This window comes from Betta splendens, chromosome 6 (genome assembly GCF_900634795.4).
Source record: "Betta splendens chromosome 6, fBetSpl5.4, whole genome shotgun sequence".
Lineage (NCBI taxonomy): Eukaryota > Metazoa > Chordata > Actinopteri > Anabantiformes > Osphronemidae > Betta > Betta splendens.
The window spans coordinates 15,209,629-15,233,693 of NC_040886.2; the positions used below are offsets into that span (position 1 = coordinate 15,209,629).

General features: G+C 47.3%; 1 protein-coding gene across 1 annotated transcript in view; it reads right to left on the minus strand.

Moving 5' to 3' along the window:
- Positions 1–1,703: 1,703 nt before the first annotated feature.
- nell2a (neural EGFL like 2a) overlaps positions 1,704–24,065 on the minus strand; it is a 55,475-nt gene continuing 33,113 nt past the window's right edge. Inside the window, exons 14-20 of the mRNA XM_029153478.3 lie at positions 19,141–19,263; positions 17,571–17,666; positions 8,674–8,814; positions 7,284–7,477; positions 6,134–6,310; positions 3,470–3,694; positions 1,704–2,492 (exon numbers count right to left, since the gene is read on the minus strand). Of these exons, the coding sequence (XP_029009311.1) occupies positions 2,451–2,492; positions 3,470–3,694; positions 6,134–6,310; positions 7,284–7,477; positions 8,674–8,814; positions 17,571–17,666; positions 19,141–19,263 (998 nt within the window). The 3' untranslated portion in view covers positions 1,704–2,450. The remainder of the gene's footprint in view (positions 2,493–3,469; positions 3,695–6,133; positions 6,311–7,283; positions 7,478–8,673; positions 8,815–17,570; positions 17,667–19,140; positions 19,264–24,065) is intronic.

Consider the following 24,065-nt stretch of genomic DNA (forward strand, 5'->3'; position numbering starts at 1 on the left):
CTATTTATTCTATACACTTATTTTTACCAGCACAAGAAAATGCCTGAAATCCTGGTTTTGCACCTACAGCTAAATATAAAGCAGAAGAGTCCCCAGAGGAGCTGAATCACAGCCACAGATCAGCCAGAATCCCCTCCACTGTCTTTGAGCTATCCTCCAATTAGATCAGTCTATCATGTCCTGGCATGGCCCATCACTCTGTGCTGACAGCTCCATGATTCATCAGCCCACTCAGTCCCAGCCAGATACAGTTAGTCGGCCTCCCCATAACCCGAGGTGGCTTTTGGTCCCGCCGGCCGCGAGCTAAAGAACTCAATGCTAACTTCACAGAGAAACGAGTAAACTTCCACCGACGTGCTTTCAGGAGTCGGTGCTTAGGCACAGGGTTGTGTTTTACTATTATTATTATTATTTTTTTATTATTATTATTATAAATAATTTATTTGTTCACCAGTACTAAAATATCCAGCAAAAACAACTGGGAATTGGTAAATCTTTAATTCCGTAAACTAAGCTAATGCATTTTAGCTTCTCCTTGAGTTAAGGCTGACATTTCTCTGCTTCTCCAGCAACCACCACAATGATGTGTGGCCATTAACGGTGAATATAGGACAGGCAGTGAAGTGGACTCCCCGTGGGTCAAGGCATCTGTTGCAGAGGGCTCGGCGCTGCCATGGAAAATTGGACATTTAGGAGCCAGCTGGAGCACCAGTCTGCCCCGCTGTGCCACCAGTATTCAGGTGCCCACTGGCTCCCTGCCACCACCAGCTAGAAGCCACTGGACCAAAGCAGGCCAGATGGTGCCCTCGCCAACCTAGCAGTGCTGAGCGGCCCACTGTCCACGTCCCCTGCCCTATCATTCAACTCCACAACAAGTTTGGAGACACAATAAACTGAGGTAAAAAAGTTTTTCTTCCTGAGGAGAGAGGTGTGCAGAAAAAGCTCAAGCGAGCAGGGTGTGTTGGAATACAAATTGTTTCTATTACGCTGTGTGTTTGTTAATGTGAGCAGCTGTGAAGTAGACCCGCAGAATGGCTTGGCGAAGGAGTGAACGCTCCGCTGGGAAATAAAGCCATCTCCTGGATGAACTCATTTGTCTGTGGCTGGGAACTGATAGATAATTATATTAGGAGCCTTAAGTGCTCTTCTGCGATACAAGTATTACTGCCATCTCCAGAGGCACAGGACAAAGTAGGGAGGAGAGGAATCCGCGCGCGACAGCAGGGGAAGTCATCGCTCCGCATTCAAATACGTCAATGATGGAGCGTAGCTCGCATTTTAGTCTTCAGCTTTTAGTCTTGCGTCAATGGAAACTTCTGAATGAATCTGATTTCATTTATTCCATTTATAGTATCAACTATAAATCTGATGAATTATAGCACGGTTTCTAATCTCAGCACGTGGTAAAAGGTATTGAATGAATGGTTGACCCACTCTGATTTGAACAATTAGCCAACCTGTTGATCCCTTCAGTGCAGAAAGCTGTAGCTGCAGCCTTCAAATCGTCCAACCAGCGGCCTCCTCTGTGACGGCCGCAACACAAACCGAGCACTTCCACCTTCATGAAGGAGGATTCATTACAGGGCGGGGGATTAGCCTGCATTAGTTGTGGCTAGGTGAACTGGAAACTGTATTCTGCGGTCCTCGAACACAGAGAATGCAGATAATTCACCCTCTGCTCAAACAGAAGCCAAACACAGTAATTAAATGTAAATGGAAATACTTTATTTCACTATTACACGAGAACAAGCTTTAAAAGTAAAATTCCATAAAAGAGAAATGAAAGAAAACCGCTACAAAGCACCACATAATATAGACGACTCAAATGTGGCAACGGAACCTTATGCTAACTGCCTTCACTCTACCTACTGTAACTTATCGTCATAATCATTATTTATTTAGAAATTAGCAAAAACGTCTTGGACATCAAGCACAGTCATGCCAGGAATAGTAATATCTTACAGCGTCATGTAGAGATGAGTGAGACGTGGGGGACGTGAGGCCCATAAAGGCTCACTCTAGGTGATGAGACAGAACAAGGAGGCCGTAGTCCACCGTCTGTTTGGACCGACGTGGGCGCATTTGGTATAAAGAGGAGTCGAGGAGGCAGACGCAGGTCACGCAGTATTTGCAAACAACTCTAAATCGTGCATGAGACACCGGATCGGCGCCGTTTACCGTAACAGAACACAGCCTCGTAGAAATGGGCACAAAGCACCTGGAGGTTGATTTTGTACAGTTGTCTGTCTTGGACAATGCGACATTACGGAGATTATCCTGATTGGTAAACGCCATCCATCTGGATTAGCAGGCTGAGACAAGTCCTGACAATGCAAACACTATTTGACCCACAGCTGTGAGAGGACGGTGAAGAGACACATGGTTGGTGGTGATTTTTTTTTCTTTTTGACATGGAGAACACTGTACAGGTGCCTTCAGCTCTGCCGGGACTAAAGGCACATGGGGTCCACTGAGCAACAGATGTGTCCGTTCTGGAACGAGAGGGAAGGAGGGGAAGAAACACAGGGATTATCATCAGGCTTGAACCTGCAGCATCGGACCCGGCCTGGCATTTAGAACTCAACGGATCCAAGGCGGCGTGAAGGTGAACGGTTACAGTCATTTCATTGAAACGTAGAGGACTGATACCTGGATCAGCCTTTTTTAATTGTCCAGAGACGGCGTGACGATTTACGAGACGTATCGGCAGAAACGGAGAACGGCTGCTATCAAGTTTCAAGCAAGAAACAAGAAACTATTTCATCCCAGGAATCACAGATCTTGGTGGATTTGTCCTAAAGCTCAGACAAACAACTCACAGTTTGTACAGAATAAGACACTCGCTAAGTGATGGCTCCAGTCTGTTCCATATCTGTTACTACCAAAAGTATCAGTGCTCCGTACGTAAAAAACTAGTCAAAGCTGAGTCAGAACATACAGGAGTTTAGGGCCAACAGATGTTTTCACATCTGGGGAGGTCTCAGTGTTCAAGGACAAGCATTCGGGGACATTACACTCACGATGCCACTTTATTTGTTACATACTGGGCTTTAGGCTACAGGCAGCTAGCGTAGCGTAGCGTAGCACCTGTAAAACAGCTGCCTCATTATGTGACATGTTACCGCGTCACGTTTTTAGGTCATCTTGATTTGACCTTGACATTCTCACTCAAAGCAATCACTGTCATGGTTTCTTGTACTAAATATATTAAGAGTTATTCATTTCATCAGATTTTTTATCTTTGCCATCTTCTATTAGCATATGCGTGTGCGCTGCAAGGACACCTCCGTACGCAATCACCCCATGTGTAATAAATACAGCCGAGAGGTGTTAAAGGCGCACGAATACTTTCACGATGAACAGCGTGAGGGAGCTCGGACCACGCTTCACTCTTTTTTCTGGGTTCTCCATTTCCGACCGCTCTTTTTCGGGCCTGCTGTCTGTCGCCGGCCGTGTGGAGCCTCCTTACCTTGCACTGGCACAGGGTGCACTCGGTGCCGTGTTTGATCCAGGAGGAGCCGCTGAAGCGCGAGATGCCGTGCTCGTCCGTGCACGTCTTGGTGATGTCGTTGCGGATGGTGTCCGCCTGGCAGGGGTCCGTGACGCAGCGGGGGCAGCACTCGCCCTCGGGCACCAGCGTGAACTCGCAGTCCACGGGCGGACACGGCAGCGGCCAGCAGTCCACCTGCCCCTGCTGCAAGCGGAGGTGGGAGAAAGGTCAAAGGTCAAGACAATGCATTCCTCCTGAAGTTGGGAAGTACCAGAATAATATGGGGCAGAGCAATGCTCAGAGTGAAGAGTCAGCATTTTGTTCAGACTGTAAACGTCCCAGCCTTTTAATTGGCTTGTTCTCTTCACACGCCTTTATTCTGTATTGTTGCTAATTTCACACTTTCAGCACACAAACCTTATCGGATCTCTGCTGCTGACATTTTCTATTACTGCCATTACCTGGTCACATGTATACGGCCCATCTTTACGCACGCTGCTGCTATTCTAGTCTGACCCACTTGTGCGTCATTCACCAGCCTCATAGTAAAATGAAATACGCGACTGCGCGTTTAAAGGCGCCAGCAGATACAAAAGGCACGTCTGCGTATAAAGTTAAGAGGCTCCATGCAAGTGTCCCAGCGGGAGTATTTCATATCACTAAAAATCGCCTGGCTCAGCATTTCTGTAATGTTGTAGTAAATTAGGCTGGCTATAAAGCGCAGCCTCACGCTGCACTAATGCGCACTCGCTGCCTCCATGCAGTGAGTAAACATTTGAAGTGGGAAATCCCCCGGCGGCGGCGGTCTCTGCCTGAAGCCGGAGGGAGGGACTGCATGAAGCTCCAGGTATCGGTCCCGCACTGCGATAAGGGACGCGCTGCCTCTGTCTCCTCTATGCAGATGCGTCCTATGATCACAGAGATGCGCGTACGATCAGCGGCAGACGAGCGCTGCACAGAAAAACCTAAAACCTCAAACTGCAGCGGGTCTTTGTGGGATTTCAGATGGTTATTATTTTAATCTGGATTTACATTGAGGGTGCAAGGCATTTAATCTCTTTGTCTTCACGTGGACAGATTTAAGGATTAACTGTACATAAGACTGAACGTTTCCGAATGTCTGCAGGAGATTAAAACTAGTGACATTTATCTCGCTCTGGAACAAACCAGGAACAACCTCAGCCGGTCTTTTATGTGCCGTGACCTAAAACACAACCTATAGTGATGAAACCAAGGCTTCTTTGATCTCCTGACGGTTTAATTAAGGAGATAGCGAATCAGGAGCGGGCCGCGCACGGGCGCCGTGCAAAGGCCAGACTCGGCTGCACGGGAAGGAGAGGCGGCGGCGGCGGCGGCGGCGGCGTGTGGTCGTGGGAGGACGCCTCCGCCTGCCGTCGCCCGCTGAGCCCGGACGAGCAAGCGTCCGCTGAGTGCAGCGCGGCTCCGGAGCCCCCGTGCAGAAACGCGGCGGCCGCGTCCCGCACGCTTTCAGCCGTGCCTGTGTGTGCGTTGCCTCCTCGTCTCTCTGGTGTCCTCGCACAGCGCTGCGCGTGTGAGTGCGTGCGTGTGCTCGTGTTTGCACGCTCCGCTTATGTCTCCGTTCGGAGATTTGTTTGTGTCGGCTTGTGTCAACATATATAAGTGCGCACAGCGAGCGCGGCCGCGGCGAGAGTGAAGTCGAGCGAGCCAATTTCCATCCGGCTGTGCCTCCCCGCCGCCTCTCAGCCGAGCAGTGATTTTCAGGCTCTTCTATAATGGCTCGCTGTAAGAAACCCAAAAAGCGGCCCTCAGGTCCAGGCGTGAGGACGGCATCACAAAGGCAGGGAGGAGGCAGGAAACGGCACCGCCGCTGCCACTCAGGCCGTAAATCTGTCAGAGCGCAGCCGTGGCCGCAGTATATTAGCCACGACTATGACGGATCTTTAAAAGCAACAAAGAGGGGAAAAGATGGAAAAAAGAGTAGTAAAGCGCTCGCCTGAGATTCACAGTAAAGATGATTTGTGAGTCATTGAACAGAAGGAGTGACGCTGGTGTGGGTGTGTGTTGCAGCTGAGTGTGAGCGTGAGTGTAAAGCATTGTATTTGCATTTAATATGCATATGGTGGAACATGTATTGCTTTTGTCAGGTTTATTTCGAAGCACTTCCCTCGCCGCAGCTTCAGCAGAAGCGCAGTGAGACGCGTCGCACGCGCGCTTCCTCGCTCCAGGAATAAGACAGTGCAGAGGACACTCAGCCACGTTCTGCAAATACTCATCAATCAACCGACGCATCCGCTCGGCACACATTCCCTCCCACTCAGGAGACGCACACATTGTCTCCTGTTCTCTTAACCTTGAGATAAAATGTATAATGTCACGACTGCAAACAAAAGCGCCTTTGAATTCTTCAAAAATCTCACTAATCACTCGCTGCCTCTCTTTTTCCAGCGTGATGAAAACTGATCCTCGCTTCGCAGCCCTGCTATTCACCTCCTAATCACCGCGCCTCTCTCACGCCACAGAACTTCTCTCCTTGACTTTCTTTACAGATGGAGCCTCTTGTTCACGCGCGTCTCCACGGCGACGGGAGTGTTTGCCACGTCTCGCGCGTGGGCGCCACGGCGCAGTCACAGCCGCTGTTTCGGGGCGGCGGCGCTCGCTCACCAGGCACTGGCACTGCTGGCAGTTCTCCACCCAGGTGTCGCCGCTGCCGTAGGTGAGCAGGCCGTTCTGGTGCAGACACTGGCTGCTGAGGCGCGGGTCGCACTCGGGGCAGCAGAAGAGGTCGGCGCTGGGGTTGTCGCAGTCGCACACCATCCGGCGACACATGACCTGGCCGGCCTGAGCAGAAGACGGGACACAGACACGCACGTCACACACACACACACGCACACACACATGGATGCGACAGGGCTGTGAGCTGGATGGGATGCGCTCATTAAACATGCATGCACATGGTAGGAACCACTGTGTAGCTCATTGCTAGTGACGCTGTCTGCAGGAAGACAGCAGATGAAGATAAACTGAATCAAAATGGAGTCACAGAAGTTATAAAATGTTAATATCAACTTGGAGAGCACTTTAATCAGGCTTTTTCTAAAGCAGCCTTCCTGCTGACAGAAGGTCTGATGTGATCCCTGTCCCCGGGGCGTCACGCTGATTCAGACAATAAGCCATTTGCATATTGCATGACCTCTGTCTGGACACCACCCAGTCTTTGTCTGTCCTGTGATGTCTGACCTCCGTCTCCCCATCACTTAGGCCCAGCCCTCCATCTAACATCCAGCTGTGCACAGCCACCTCCAGGACAATAACATGTTTACTCCTCTGCTCCAATAACCGTTCGATGCAACTAATTTTGACAGGCAGCTCTTCAATTTCTCAAATCAATTATTATGACTCATTTAATTAGAGAGTCATTTCTGTCCTGGTCCTTTGTAATCAAATGAATAATTTGCTGCTTTATCATTCACTACCGACACTAATCCACCATAATCACCTTCCAGTGCTGCCAGACACTTGGCATTAGGGTTGAGTGAAATGCTGAAATGCAAAATATGGCTGGACCATGACCTGATAATCACGTTGGAAAAATGTTTTCATGATGATGGAATTATTTTCTGGACCAACTGTTTCCAGATGTCTTGTCACTTTAGTTTCAGCAATCAATCAAAACAGCTGCAGCCAAAGCCTGAATCCTTCTGGTGAACTTTAACCCGTGTACTTTAATTTAGAGACATCATTTCCTGATTTTCATGATTATCAAATCACTGCTGTTGTTCGTTTTCACATTCTACATGTTTGTCCTTCTCACCTGGCAGGAGCACACTGAGCACCTATCGCTGTCCAGCACCCAGATCTGCCCGCTGTGCTTCACCTTGTTGTCATGGATACAGTCGCCGGTGCAGTTGTGCCCGTGGGGGCACCGGCAGTCGTAGCCTCCTTCCAGGTTGAAGCACACGGTGTCGTTGGCACAGGTGTTCCTCCCTGTCTTGCATTCATTAATATCTGCGCAGGGCACAAAAAGTGAGATGATACACGTTCTCTTTGCATATAACAGCTTCTGCACAGCTTGTGCAAGTGGGATTCTGCATCAGGTGTAGGTTGGGTCACATTGGCGCTTTCTCTTTCTTTATCTTGAGCAAAACACTGACCTACTCGGTGCTCCTAAAAGCTGCTCAACACAAAAGTGTCAAAAGAGGATCTTGGGAAAACATACAGTATACAAGTGTAACGTAGCCCAGAAACCCACTTTTGGTTCAATTATAACTTACTTTCATGACAAATAGACAGTTTTTTCCTTTAATGTGCCTTTTCCCAGCCTCTGCAAACCGAAACTGACAGCCTAGATGGGGTCAACAAGTGGAGCAGCACTAGCACTGTTACAAGCAATGCTTCAATGTTGGTGTAGACGGGGGGTTTTTATTCTGACGGCTGATGGGTCTGTGACAGGCTGTATCAGAGAGAATGTTCCAGAAAATGAACAGGCTGCAAGAAGCTAACTGAAGTCTTGGGATAATGATGTAGGTGTCCGATCCAACCGCAAATAACACAGGGGAGCACATTTTATAAACCAAAATCTCCAGTGACTCACAGATTTCAACTAAACCCATCTTAATTCTCAGGAACCGTTTTCAGTGCTTGCTTTTACTCCAATCTCTTCATACTGATGCCAGAGGTCAAAGAGGAGGAGTTTCAGGAACAAGTCTGTTACTGTCTGCAAATGCCATCCAACGATAGACGCCAACAATGGCCGAGCAACTGTGTTTATTCACAGGAATGGCTGTGAATCCAGAATCTGATCTTAGCTCTTTCCTCTGTGCCACTGAGCTCCACTGTTGTTCAGAAACAATGAACAACACATCAGTGATTCACACCACTGCACCCGATGACATGTTTCTTCTTCATGAAAAATGTGGTCATAGTATTTGTTAAAGGAGGGAACAGGCATCATGTTTTACAGTCTCTGAGATGAATTTCCTCAAATAAAATCTTGTCCTTTGGAGCTTTTGGGGGTCTGAAAAACTACTATGGTATATATACAGTATGTGGAGAAGTTACAGTGATAGACACAATTTATGAAAGAGCGTGTCTTATATGTAAGACGCATCTCTAAACTCTCAATCTTTAAATCCGGAAATTCAAACTTATTCTCACCACAGCTTTCGCATTCGCGCAGACAGAGAGAGGGGTGGTCCACTCACCTACACACGACTCCCCATTGGCGGAAAACAAGCCGTTGTCATGGTAACCGTCGCGGCACTCACAGTGGTACCAGCCGGGCAAGTTGACACAAGTGGACTTACTATCGCACTCGACGAAGCCGTCCACACACTCGTCGATATCTGAGGAGAAGAGAAACAGAAGGAAGTGAGAGGAGGAGACTCAAAGGGGGGAGCGAACAACGAGCATCGCGCCGCCGTTACAGGCTAACGAGCCCCGTTCCTGCCCGCTAGGCATTTCCAGCACTGACACAATCATAATTGATAAAACAAGATGTCTAGCGTTTGAGCGAATCTAATCCATAGGCTTTATTGATCGCACAGCCAGAGAAGGGCATCTGTATCAATAAGGGACAGAAAGGAACACATGAATCTAATAAACAAGCCTGGTGTTGGAGTGGGAACATTTACAGTGGAATCCTCCAGCACAAGCATGCGGACGCATGCAATCAGAGGTGTGAGTGTTTTATAGGGACTTTGTTCATGGGTGGAGCTGAGGTTTTATCCACTGAGCTCAACTTGGAAACATCCTTGACTCTGCCTCCTCTTTCGCTTTAACACAGGCTCTGACTTCCTGCCTTCATTTCTATTTCTCTCTTTCGTTCCACTCTCTCTTCGGCTTTTTTTTTTTTTTTTTACAACAGGCTAAATCCTTGGAAACAACCTTGCATCTTTCCAAACCACAATAAATGCAATAGAATTTCCAACAATGCGAATCAGAAGTGAAGCGCCGATATTTCAGCTTACATTTAATTAAACGAAGGACCGACGGAGGAAATAAAGCCTGTTATTACACAGTGGAGCTAAACACGTTAGGCCCGGGCATGCGCCGTGATTAAATGTGTCTGCATAACCGGCGATGGCTTTTTTATGATTGTGCATGATGCATGATGCTCTGCTCTCATTATGAGAATGGCAGCGTGCCGGCTCTGACCTTCTCCAGGACTGCCTGCACCAGTATCCCCCATAGAGCCACCGGCAGACGGGCCCTGGTCCCCCACCGCCCACCAAGTAATGGGATTAAGATCTATTGGCTAATGAGCCCTCAGCCTTCTAATAGAATTTCTACAGCAGATACCCGTTGATCAAATGTCCCACAGATTAGGGCCCTATCTGTTTAAGAAGACCCGGCGTTTGTCTGAGTCAGCGGTAAAAACCCAAACGGGTTGTTTTGTTTTTTCACGCCGCTCAGGTTCAAAAAGCGCTCGCTCGCTCGCTCGCTCGCTCGCTCGCTCGCGCGGCGCTGCAGACTTTAAAGCAAACGCTTTCAGTAATTACATCAGTTTGGTGAGAGCAGAGAAGCTCGTTTTCTCCCCTTAGGACAACAACGCTGGGTTAAAAAGGACACCGCTTATAAATCATCACTCTACAGAACAGCAAATAGCATAACAAGCCTATCTTTGAACATGAATAACCCCCCCCCCCCACTACTGAAAAAAAAATATCTGATGCTCTTTGTTGCGCTGGAATTTCAGTGTATAAAAGCACAGGAAGCTTTTAAAGGGAAAAACTCCATGAAGTGTCCTGCCAGTATAAAAAATTAACCTGAACTAGTTCAAATTACTCTCCTCGCCCCAAAATGGCTGCATGGACTTGTGTAAAGTACCAGGGAGCAGTCGGATACTATTTATATCAGACACTGATGGTGATGTAGGTCTAAAAATATGCAAATGGATTATTTTCAGCCATTTTCATTCAGGCTTTTTAAAAGCCCGACTGTCTGGCTGTAACAACAGAGGGTTACGCCCTTAACAAAAGATCTGTCATCGTCTCTTTTATCTGAGGCAAACCAGTCGGCTACAATTACGGCACAATGCTTTTCACGGCGCTGTCTCGTCAGCTCTCCGAGTGCCGCGGCGTTTCAGGACAGGGAACCTCACTTTTGTTGCACCTCAGAATGGAGGAGATCGGCGCGTGTGAGGTGCCGCGGGGATAATAACGCACCCGCAGAAGCCCCGTCTTCGTTTTTATCCTCGTGGGTAAATGATAATGGAAGATCATTGTAATTAAATCATCAGCGATGACAATCAGACAACGGAGCCTCTCCACTGACTCATGACGCGTTCGCTTTTGTTGAATCACTGTTGCGGACGGCTCAGTGTTTTCACTTGTTCCGTCTGGTTGTGTTTTTCTTCCTCCCATTCAGACAATAAACAAGACTACACAAACCAAACAAAACCAGCCTCCTGGGGAGGTCACGGCCGCACAGGAACAGTTATTTTCTCGTTACCCTGCTGACAAAGCAAGTAGAGACACCTACGGTACGCAAAGGAGGGAGGATGAGGATGAGGAGGATGAGGAGGAGGAAGAGGAGGAGGAGGTGGTGGAGGAGGAAAAGGGAACGATGACTGCAGTCATCCTGCTCGTTATCCTGAGTGGCAGCCTGGAAACAAGGGCTCTATTAAAGCAGCTCTCAGAGGACAAAGTGAGGAACAAGCGGGCGGCCTTCCCTCGGCACCCTGCTGGGCTCATACGGCGTCTGAGGCGTCTGCCTTCACCGTCCCACGTTCCCTTTTACCAAACCTCACCCGTCTGTCTGTGTTTCCAAGCAAAGAAACACGCGCCCTCACCATCACCTGTCCTCATCCCTGCAGTTTGCTCTCCCTTTGAGCAGCGAAAGGCAGAGCTGAGAGTTTACTGCCCTCTTCCCTCCATCCCTCCCTCCCATTGTTGCCGTCTTTCTGCCTCTTCTCATCCTCGACAGGTCCAATTCTCAGCTTTGACCCTGCGCTGCCTTCCTCCCGTCCCGCGTCTGCTCCACTCTTTGACTGACGGAGAGCCCTGGAGGCTCGGATGCTGCAGAGCTGCTGCTGCTGCTGCCGCGTGTACATCTCCCGTACAGTAACCTAATTCGACCTGATTTCCATTTCCACACACCCGATAATCCCGACAGGCTCCAGCAGGTATTATTCAAAAGGCATCTCTGGATCTCAGCTGAATCTTTTCCTCCTGTTCCTCAGGCTGACGCAATTTGACAATAAGTGGATTTCAAAATGGGCTGAATTTGTTATGTCGTATCACATTTACAGCGACGACGGAGACGCGGCTCCGGAGCCTCGGAGTTAATCATAACGCGCACAAAGCTTTTATTGGCAGGTACATGACACGGCGATAAGGCAGGCAGCGGATTGTGAAGCCGCGCTCCTTTATGTACAGTAAAGCATAATGGAGTGAATGTCGTTGGTCCTCAGTCTTCATTAAGACAAAGACTGAACTCAAATAATCAATCATGGTGAAACCGGGGCCCAATTGAGTTACACTCTGCTTTCCTGAAGATGATACACACACTGAAACACAAATCCATAATGCACTTGATTGTAAGAGGGGATGAGCAATCATGGTGAATTGGAAACCGGCCTCGTGCGCCGACGGTAGCTGCAGGCGAACGCTGACTGCAATCACTCTGGATCACTTACATACTTATAGCCCACCTTTAAAATACAAGTGGAGCGTCCTAATTTGTCCGCTGCTCTCTTTCTGTACACGGAGCCGCTCCCGTCCGTCCTCGCAGCCCTGCTGCAGCCGCCCGGTGCAGGCCGCTGCACTGCAGCAGCTCCGGCGGCAGCACAGAGCTATTCCTGGGAGATGTGTCATTTTGGTGGGAGCAGCAGGTTGTGCGCAGCTAAACGACAGCGCCGGCCATTAGCAGGGCCTAATTAAGACACACTAATTACGGGTGATGGAGTGAGTGCTTTGTAAGGCCGTCTCTAAATAAATAATGAATACATAATCATTGTGCTTAAACAAGCCGCTTGAGCTTAAACAGTCACAGACCCCCGGGCCTTGTGGGTAAATCACAGAGCAAGGGAGGCAGAGAGTGAAGCTGCAGTGATGCATCATGGGAGCTGTCAAAGGCTGAAGAAATGAATATGTTTTTCTTTTAAATACTCACTACCTATGGCTAAGTGCTGGATGGATCACGCCCAGGGGAGGTTTTGACTATGATGAGGTTATGATGCTTCATGTAGTAACACACACTGTGGCCCTTACTGCTCAGAGTTAACCAACAGCAAAGCATCAGCACTTACAGGTTTAATCAAGCTGTTCAGGGCTGTTCATAATAAAAAGTATCCTGGCTCTATGTTACCTCGTCATGTTTGTCTCATTGCTCCCTGTTTGCTTTCCTTCCTGCTTAGGCGCTTGATTGGTCCATTTGTTGTTTAGGTATCAGTCTCCTCGATTTTCCTCTGTCCGGCCTGTCCTTGTGTCTAATTCTCTGACAGGCTTTCTGGGACGAGACATCGATGTAAATGAGGTGTAAGGGAACAAATTGTTTGTCTGGCCCCGTTCTGCTCCCTGTCCTAGTCAATAAGTCGGCATGACCTCTACACTTCACACTTCCCCTTTCGCTTCCTTTAAGGTTTCATCATCAACTCCCCGGCCATTCACTTGTCTCCCTCCATCCTCCTCTTCATCACTGCTTTTTCTCTTTTTCTATTTTTACAACTCATTATAAATCACATCCTTTAACGTCCTAATGTTCCCATTGCCTTTCTCCCTTCCTCCTATCTTCTCTCATCTGCCACCTCACAATAATTAAAATCCCGTCCGTTCTTCCCTTCTCAACTATCTCTGTCCTCAACCTCTCCTCACAAACTCAGAAAAAGCTTATGTTACAACAATGGACCTAAAAACGGGCTGAATATTCAATAGCAAAACAACAGTCTAACATTTCACTCAGAAGCAGAACATTCCCGTCTTCATGCCGTTTTATGAGACTATCAGTAGGGAGAAGACATGTGCGGGTAAATGATCATGACTGGAGGAGTTTTGCCTTAAAAAACCTCCACTTTACAGTGTAGGTGTAACGCATAAAGGCGTCCTGCGGATGCTCTTGAACATAAAGGAGCGCGTAGGTGTCACAAATTCAAATTGCATCATTAGCACGTAAGGTAAACATCTTTTATCTCCGCCCCGTTGTCCTTAAAGAACGGCGTTGACGCTAAACTAGCTTCTGTGTGATCTGGCACCACTGATTAAAAGGGCTCACCAGGACTTTGGGCTGCAGATGAGCTGAAAGATAAAAGGAAGAGGTGTCCATCCATAGCATCTGATCAAATGCTCGTCTTCTTTAAGCAGCCCACGGCGTCCTGTGAGAAACCAGCGAGAGGCCAGCCAAGGACGGCGGAGACGGCCATTAGTTACACAACTGACAGCAGAGTGACAGAAAATTTTAACTGGTGGCCAAGCATCCTAATAAGCTTAGAGGGGCTTGAAAGGAGACGTAATGAGCTGAATATAAAGGAAATACAAAGGCTACTTTTCCATTTATCCCATAGGAACAGTTCAGCGACTCAGTCAATAAAGACGCATCTGAGACCTTAAACAGAGGTGAGGATGTTCACAGATGTTTTGCCCAATTATTTCATGCACAGACTGGTGAATCGGCTGGTGAAACTCTCTGCCCAAAAGCACCTTAAAGCAAGGATGGGAATAAAAGCTAGCAATGAGTCTATAACATGCACAGGGTGTTTCCTAAGAGCATCCCACTTATGTGACAGACAGACTCACTGTGAGTCGCTAAAAGTTCCTTTAATGGTTTAGTTTGTCTTTCGTAGTATTTTATGCAACTTGAGGGACGAGTTTTGAATGTAGGCGATAAACACTAAATATAGGCTAAGGCCCACTGTAGCAACTGATCCATAGCTGCTAGAAGACATCCCATAATACCCGGACAGCTCTGACTAGCTTAGCACACACTGCACTAACTAGAGTGACAGACAAACCCCCTCTCTTTGCTATTCAATCCCTTTAAGAGAATAATCAACACTTCACAGTTTTGTTTTTAATCTTAAAAGCTGCACATTTTTTGCCAGTAAAACTACACCAATTTACCAGAAACATAAATACTGCACTGTTTCATTTAGCATTCTCTCAACATAAGGAATAATGCTGGCCTGGGGCTGCCATGTTGACTATGCAGCATGTTCAGGGCACACATTACACGCTGGCCCTGCGCACATTTATATCCGTGACTGAAGAGCATGTGCGCTGCCGCAGCTGGATGCTGCATAATTCATAGGGTGTCAGAGTTCTCCACTGGCTGGTGTGTGTCTGTCAGCGCTGCGTGTCCCCTGTCCCTTCCCATCCATTCCCCATGAATGCTAATGACAAGGCAGCGAGCACAGAGACGCTAACACATTAGCACGCGGCGCATCTGCACAGACGCACGGGTGCAACACAGCGTCCGAGGAAATACTACGAAGAGGAAAAAAACAAACAAAAAAAAAAACACAATCAAAGACGGCCGACGGCCCACGAGCTGCTAACGCTCCCGTGTGTCAGCGCGTGCGTGCCTGCCTGCGTGCGTGCGTGCGTGCGAGCGTCTCGTGACAGGCCGTCCGTGCTGGCGTCCCCGGGGAGGCCTCTAAAAGCGGGCGGGTTCTGGGGCTCAGTGAAAGCTTTTCCATGTTCGTTCCCCCCGCGCTGCGTCTGCGTCTGCGCCGGCTCCTCCGGCCTCATTCTGCACCCACTGCAGACGGCGCCCGCCGCCCCCTCGCCCCCTCGCCCCCTCGCCCTCCGACCGCCCGCCCGTCCCCTCCGCGCGGCTCCTTCCCCGTCGCCACATCTGTCAGCTCTGCCCAACATCTCTGTATGGTTCCGCTTCACCTCATCTCACCCTCCTCTTCGTCGTTACCTCTCCTTTCTCTCCCCACATCCTGCGTCTGTCAGTCTCCAAGAACATCTCCATTTCTTCTACTCCCTCTCCCCTGTCAACCGGTGGAGCCGCATACCCAGTGCATTAACTTTCATACTTCAGCTGACACTTCCTTTACTGGGAGCTCCCGTCAGTCTGAGGAGACAGTAAGAAGGACCCCCTTTCACACTGGATGACTGGTGAAGCCTCTTAACAGCTCCAGAGGCCTTGGCCCTGTAGTACGGGGCCCTGATGGTGGTCCAGGGCTGTGAAACCAGAAAAAACACACAGAAGAGCAGGAGCTGTCGAGCAGCTGAGTTGGACGAGATGGAGCGGTAGGAGGGAGGAGAGAGAGACGTGCACACAGCAGCTGCTGCCGCGGTGACGAACATCCTGTCGCCCGCGGCGCGAGGCGCGCGCAGGAGTCTGGAGCGCGCACGCGAGCGCTTGTTTGTGTTTGTGTCCCCGAACCCCAAATTCTAATCAGACCCAGCGACGAGTGGAGCGGCGCCGCAAAGCAGGCAGATCCCTGAGCCACCAATCAGGGCTCCCTAATTCCCCTCATGGTGTGATTAAGAAACAGACAACTGTAGTCGCGGAGCGGAGTCCTGTTTTACGGAGATAACATCATCTTAAAAGTTTACCCAAAGTAAAGTCAACATATTTTCTCCCTTGCTTCTAGTGGTTTGTGTGCGTGCAATTAATTCTGAATATCTGCACCTGCATCAATGAAGAGCACGTAGAGGGAATTTTGCTCGTGGTGCACTGAAAAATCCCACTTAGTGAAAAACGGCTGCACGCTTCCTGAATGTGGAACGTGCTTTCATGTGCGTCTCTTAAATAGGAAGCCAGGAGAGTCTGGGTCTGTACCATCGACTTTAAAGCCCACTGATCTACATATTAAAGCCGCTCTCTGTTTGTGTAACCTGATTCTAGGAAGTCGGGGACATTCAGTGTTTTCGTGTGTTTTGTTTGTTGGGTGTTTGAGCTTCCAGTAAAATCCATCACTATTATTAAGTGTGAAGTTTTCATTCCCGATGCACTGAGCACAAGCAACGAGGCTGTGAAACGCCCATGCGAGCGACTGAGCTTGTGCTTTGTTCACTTGTGTGATTGTTTGACCCCGTGGGGTCGATACTCATTGGATTTGATTCAAACCACGCAGCTACAATAAAGACTTTTGAACTTTTGGACTTCTATGAAACCGTGCGCTTTGTCTTTTGAATCCTTTTTATGTGGATGGAGAGATGACATATTCCTCCTTCAAACCAAATAAATTTGTACAGTTCTGCTTTGGAGTCATTGATTAATGAAAAGCATCACCTTGAACGAAACATTTATAGACATATTTCCTTGGACTGACTATTCTGTAACTGTTTTTGACACACAGGACTCTCACAACAGAGAGAGAAGTGAAAGAGGGCGACGGAGAGAAAGAGCAGGATCTAAAACACTATAGATGTGGAGGGTAATGAAATGTGTGATTGCTTGGACTGAGCCATTACTAAGGGACAAGGTCCTCAGAACCTTCTCTGCAGCAAAATGGGGTTGAGGATACGTCGTTATAGTTTAGGCGTGTTAACACATTCTCTGTAGGTCTCATACACGGACACACACAATAACACACCGACTCATTCTCTTCTTCCTTGGCATCTCAGAGCGGCTCCGTGAGGAAATTCATTTGCTTTAAGACGTGCAGTAAAAAGGGACGCCTCGTAAAAAAAAGGCCCTTTATGTGCAATCAATACCTGAACCAATAAGTGAGCCCAGAGTCGGCTCCGCTCACACACAAGAACTGTCACGACTTCACCTCCCGAGGACGCGCTGGAAAGGTTGAGGCGCGTTATAAGACGGGCGGTGCTGCGATAGAGCCGACATGCAGTGAATCTGCGCCGTGGCACAACCACGTTCATTAGAGTCGGAACATCGTCCAAGAACCCTGAGTCCTATCACACCTGTAGAGCAGACGCGAACGAGGGTCAGACATGAAAACCTCCTGAAGCTGTTTGGCAGGAGTCACAGCAGGGGGCAGATACGTGGAGATTACAACAGCGAGTCCTTTAATTACAGCCCTCCCTTGTCTCTCCCTCCGTCCTGTCCCGACGGATCACACAGTGAAACACCTCCTCATGCTGCGTCACGTCTTGGTGCGTCTCATCCCTCCTTGAACGTTCAGTCGACATCCTCCTCGGGCTATTTTTGAGGAGAGAAGCGTGGGAGCGGAGCTAAAATTAACTCGTACCTGTCTCACACCTCTTCCCAGTAAATCCTTGTTGGCAAACACAGTTGTTGGGTGACACGCAGGTTCCCCCGTTCTGGCACAATCCGTCGCACATGGCTAGAAGTGGACCAGAGAACAGCAGTTAACAGCGGGATTATCCAGCCTTATTCATTATACCAGCTCATTTAGTGATGCGCTTCATTAAAGCCGTTCACGATACTTGTTACGACTATTAATACGTTCAAACATCAAACCAAACACACAAAAAAATGCAATTAGAACAGTTTTCTGTTGTTCTTAAACTTCAAGGAGAACAAAGCTACTTCATTCAAACAACTGAAATGTTCAACTTATAAATGTCTCTTGTGCAGAACGTCTTAATCTTTAGATTATAAACATTCAAAGGTGCCGTATGGGGTGAAAGTCTTTAAACCTGTCACCGCCTTGTGATCATATTTTCAGTGTGTTTGGGATTTTTGTCACGTTGGGAAATTGCTTAAAGCGTCTTGAGTCTAGGAGCCATCTTATCATTCACTGTTTGGATTTATAAACTCACATTCACAGCGCCTCAATAAATGTCATCTGTCACAGACATTTTCCCCTGGATCAGTGGCAGATCAGTCACTGAAACATCAATTTCTACAGATAATCCTCCTGCAAGTCAGAGGCACTTACTGTATCCGCTTTCCAAAGAAAGGTTGAGTAAACAGCGAGCTGTGCATGGCGTCGTTTTGTGAATCACTAGTAGCCTGCTTCTCCTTCTGCATCCTTTCCCACCTCTAGTCTCATAATCTGGTTCATGAATTATCCCGTGCGTTCTTGGTGAACTTTTAACAGTTTTATGTACCATTCATACAAAACCAGCTCTGCTCAGTGCCACACGTCATGTTAGTTTAACAATTCATCTGCAACAGACGCATTTTAATGCCTTAGTGGTCAAAGCAAGAAAAGGCTAAATGTTGTCAGTGTTATTGATTAATCTTGGTGCAGCATTGGTCCCGGTGGATTATAAAAAGCACACAACACAACACAAAATGTAAATTATCTACTATTCTTCCTTAAAATCAGTGCAGTTCCACTTTAAATAGATTTCTAATCAAGGGCTTGATTATGCAGCTGCGGTCAGGTCAGTTTTCTAGTAGGAGCACAGATTAGAAATACAAAAGCAAATGCAAAGAAGCAGCCACTGGCTCCAGGTCACCTGAGAGTGAAAACGCAGCGTGGTAAACATGACGGTGATTGTAGCAGAGCGACCTCCAAACATCAGGCACAAATACGAGATGGTTCAACCTTTAGACTTTGTAAACGTAGAAGAAGCCTGAAATGCAAATACTTACATTTTGCATTCACATCCCATTAAATTGTGGTCTGTTACATTAACTATGCAAGAGTTACTGGTGTCACTGAAATGATGGAAAAATCTGCTACATGATCTATTTGAGAAAACCCTTTCAGCTTTTATGGTTAACTGTATTTATGATTTAAGGGCAGGTCATTAACGTAAGAAGAGCTCTTAAATGCGCTGAAACCACATTTCTTACTTCTCACAAGTCCCTGTGTGTGAAAACCTCACCAACACAGCAGAGCTTACCTTTGCAGACGGTCCCATTACCGGTGTAGCCGGGTTTACAGGAGCAGCTGTGGCCTCCAACCATGTTGAAGCACAACGCGTTCTCATCGCAGTTGTGGAGTCCACTGAGGCATTCGTCGTGTTCTGAAGACAAGACACACGTTCCTGTCAGGATGGATCTCAGTCCCACTGTATTTACAGTAGATTAGGTGTATTTTAATATTCACACAACACAGTTTGGAAAATGCAAACCACCACTACTATGAAAGGAATAACGCCTGATTATACACAACTAAACGCTTATTTCCCTGTTAAAGATGAGGAACGATCGCTGCCAGCTGGTAATTCGTTTTATTTTCCATTAGGGACACACACGATTTCAGCCTCAGCCTTGGATAAAATGACTTGAGAGTGAATAGCTGTGAGTTTAGTAATAAGACGCCAGTGACTAACAGCTGGAGGACGAGCTTTTTCTGGGTCCCCATCATGTGAAAAAACATACAACTGCACATTTGGAACTTCGCACTGTCACTGGTAAATCTGGACTTTACACCATGTAATGATGATTTGCACGTATAGTGCCCAGTAATGAGATGATGAATAAATGAGCTAAATTTTGCATTTATGAGCTACTGAGTGTTATAAAGTGTCACAAAAGGCTATTAGGATACACTTTTTTGTGCAAGTCTCACACAGACATTAACACAACGTCCCCTCAGAGGCTGATCTCTTGTCATAGCTGCAGTGGACTGATACGGTGACATGCTGCTTTATGAATCACTTAGAAGCTTGACTAATGGCTGAAGCCCATGTCCACGTACTGCACTTTCCCGCTGTCTAGTGACGTCACAGGACGCAGTGCACAAATCCAAAAAATACCTAATGACAGCTCCTAAAAACACAGGATGACAGAGCTGCAGTTCAGTACAACCACAGCGTCAAGTAGCTTTTTAATACACATGTTTAGCATATCAGTGCTAGTTAGTGTGAAAGCTCATTATAATTACAGGTTATTAATTACAAACCAAACAGATTTTAAATACAGTTGTTTCAGTTGAGACTAAATTTAGAGTGAGAAAAACAATACAGATTTAAATAGTCTCTTTAGAATAAATGGAGTAATGGAGCTAATTGGAGGCTGCAGGGGAGCTGCGCTTTCATTTTTATATTGATATCCCATGATTCACACTTCAAACAGATTTACTTTTCCTAATGGATATGGAATCATCACTGATCTGAAGAGCGTGAGGCTTAGCTGTCGTAAGGTGCATCTTCTGCAGCCTGTGTAAAATCAGGTATCTTTAGCATCTGATTCACCTGCTGTGTGGAAACTCATGAGCAAAACTTCTGCTGACTCAACAGAAACGTAACTGTAAATAAGCATATAGACCCTCTGCTTCACCATACACATACGTGATTTAATGCACATCCCTCATCTGCTCCTGCACACAAGGGCAAATCCTTATCTCCCTGGAACAAACAGAACAACAGTCCACTTTGTGTTAGAGATTCACATGAATATTGTTTTCTGATAATCTCCTGCTTATCGATCGATACATCAGCTGCAGTGCAGACAGCCCTCAGGGACGTCTGCACGTCACGTCACTAAATGGATGCTATACACAGATGCTGACCACAAAAGGCTCCTGTTTGTGAGCGAGTTTGAACTAAAGTGTTTCATAATAAGGCCAGAAAACATTTGATTTTGTTAAATCTAGTGCTTATATTGCAGAGAAAGCATCAGCTCTCCTCTGTCCTCTGTCAAGAGGGCACGTGACAGAGGAGGGTTCATTTCCTCTGGAGCCGTCGCCAGCAACAGAGATAGAATATTTCCATGTAGCAGCACCTACTCACAGGTTTGTCCCATGACATGGAGCTGTTTAAATGCATGCAATTGTGACAGATCGTGAGATTTGAGGACTGTAGGAAGGCAGCTAAAGATTAGAAATCAGAATGCTTGTTGCAGGAGACCCGAGCTGCATCATCCATTTCCCTGTCATCATCCAATCCATTATATCTCCTGAACAGACCGTGGGCTCATCCAAATTGAAAGTGACATTGCGATGAGCTCCTCCATCGATGGCATGATGTATGTGTGTGTGCGCGCGGGATGGATTGAAGGGCACTTAGAAAGGTGCCGCTGCATCACACAGACGCACACACACACACACACACACACACACACACACACACACACACACACACACACACACACACACACACACACACACACGCCTGCCACGATGCAGAATTAAAGGCGGCTCATAGCTGCATAAACACAGTAATAGGAGCTCAGGAGAGAGGAAATAGTATAGGGTGCCCCCCCCCCAAGGTCACATCTGTCAGAGCCGAAAGCAGCCAGCCCTCAGTGTGTACAGTCACGGCAGCAGAGGCTCCAGGTGCCGCGTATCCGTGTGTGTGCGTTTGTGTTATCACCACCGCGCTCCGGTTCAGGCTTGGTTACTTTTAATTTTTATTGTTATTGAGGAATCGAGGCTCGTTACGCCCGTGCCCTTACTGTAAGCGACTCCGAAGGTAATCACCTGCTAAATCCCTAAAATGTGTGTTTTTGTGCGCGCGTAAGCAGGGGAGCGGTGTTTCCTCGCCGACTGCCGCTGCTCCGGCTGCAGACAGATAAACAATCAATTATGTACAGCCTGTCACCGGGGATCTCTGCAGCTAGCCGCTTCCCCTCCTGCCAAAACAACAGCATCCTCAGAGAGCTCTGACCTCGGGCTGCTTCCTCTCACAGCAGCGGAGCCCCGACTTTAACTCGCATTTCCAGACATTGGAGGGGACGGTGATCTTATGATACTGAATGCAGGGTTAAAAAAAAAGCTTCCGTTGCTTTATCAGCTGCTCTTGTTTCTCTGTTACAGTCGCTGATCTCTACATGACACATGTTTTAAAACAAACAATGATGACTTTCCTACTTCTCATTGTCTGTATTTTCCAGACTTTATGATGAATGAAATATTTTATTTTACTCACAAATGAAAGACTTAAAGCTATGAATTTTTAATGACTCCATTTATATATTCCACCGCCTCCATCCTACAGATTAGCCTAAAACTTTAACAATAATTCCCCTTATGTTTAGCACCAAATTATGTCCCTCAGTATAAACTAATCTTTCATTCCATCATCATATATGGAGATTCCTCATGGAAAGAGAGGCATAAACTCTGTTTGTCCAAGCAGTCGAAGCTGTGATCTTCATTTCCCATCTTTATCCGCTGTTGACGAAGCCCCTGCTCCACCTCTGGCCCCCGTCCATTCTGTCTTTTGCCTCTGCCGCAGGGGTTCAGGTCTGGTTATCACAGGATTAGAGCAGGGATACACACCCGCGCCTACACACCTTGGGCACGGGCGCGTGCACGCCCGTGCACGCCGACGACACACACGCGCCACAGGACAGGCTTCTTTAATAACATTCAAAGGGAGAGCATAACCAATCCGCTACCTTTCATGGATTAGCTGCTAATCTCACAGAGCGAGGAGCACCTCGGGCACTTTGGGGAAAAGACCAAGAGTAGAGGGTGAAGAAAGCGGAGGGATCTTGACCTTCAAGATCAAGGATAAAATGTTTGTCAAAGAAAGGAGCGGAGGAAAGTCGGGGATGTTTCTTTTGCTAAAGTTCCACCGGGCAGTGACAGGGAGTCTGCGGGTACATATTTCATTTATACAAGTACATGAAGTCCACATGTTCCAGTCAGCCACCAGCTGGGATTCAAACCTGTGACCTCCCTCTCTGCGGGTGGGCATGATATAAAATACTCACTCGCTGACCTCCTGACAAGCTGAAGAGACATATAACCAGGGCTCCCAGCCTAAATCTGTGGATTAGTCCTTTAATCCGTTATTCTGCACATAAACACTGAGCCATGAAATGAACTACAGTAAACTTAATCCTCTTTACCAGGCAGGCTGTTCACATATGACAGGGTAATGCATGTGGAAATATTGCTATCAATACGGGGACATTGTGCTGAGTCTGCAGCACGTTAATTGATGAAAGCTATTGAAGATGATAAAGACCCTTATATATCATGCAAATGTACAATGTCAATAGGTACCGAAGGGGGCGGTCTAATGTTCCCTTCCACCAGCTGCAGTAATTCTACTGTGGGTAACTCCCCTCCAACTCGTCTCAACACAAGCAGATGTTCAACTGCTATTAATAAACACCCCGGTCCTGCAGCTACTCACTTATCATCTTCATACTTCTTATTTTCAATTACTGCCACCAGGACAACACGGGTGCCACTGAACTACAAACACTAAGTGATGATGCGTCCATTGCCTCTTTTTTGCTCCCCTGTTTTGGCGATAACCTTAAAGGTGAGACGTGAGATAGTTGGATGTAGTTCTTTCAGATAGAGGACGTGTGGGAACTGATAGTCCAATAACCCAGTGGGGAGATTACGACGGTAATTTGATTGAAGCTGGGAAAAAGTCATTACATCAAGCCTCCACATAAGCCTTGGTTTAATCACACAAATTGACTTTTATAAGGAGAAGCATTCCACTACAGTGACTTGAAGGCATTTTAATAGGAAACTACATAAAATATAGTGACACAATTTAATCCATTGGGTCTGGGGATATTAATCTTCATTGTGAATCTGTGGAATGAGCGTGCGGTGGAGTAAAGACAAATGAGCGAGAAAATAAAACTTGCCCCGGAGCTCAGAAGATTAAAAAACACAGTGAGTGAAATCGCATAAGGTACAGGAGTTGTCTAGAGGTAATGCGGAAAAGGACTGAGTAAGCAAGGAGCTCTCCTTCTCTAAATAAATCACAAGAGCCCAAGACAAGAGATGAATGCGCATTTGCGACTCACTTAAAAAACAATTCCTCAGTCTCCGCTCTAACTTGTTTATGCCCGTTTTGAAGCCTGTTCATAAAAAGTCACTGCGCTCTATTATTTCCCGCTCTCCATTGAC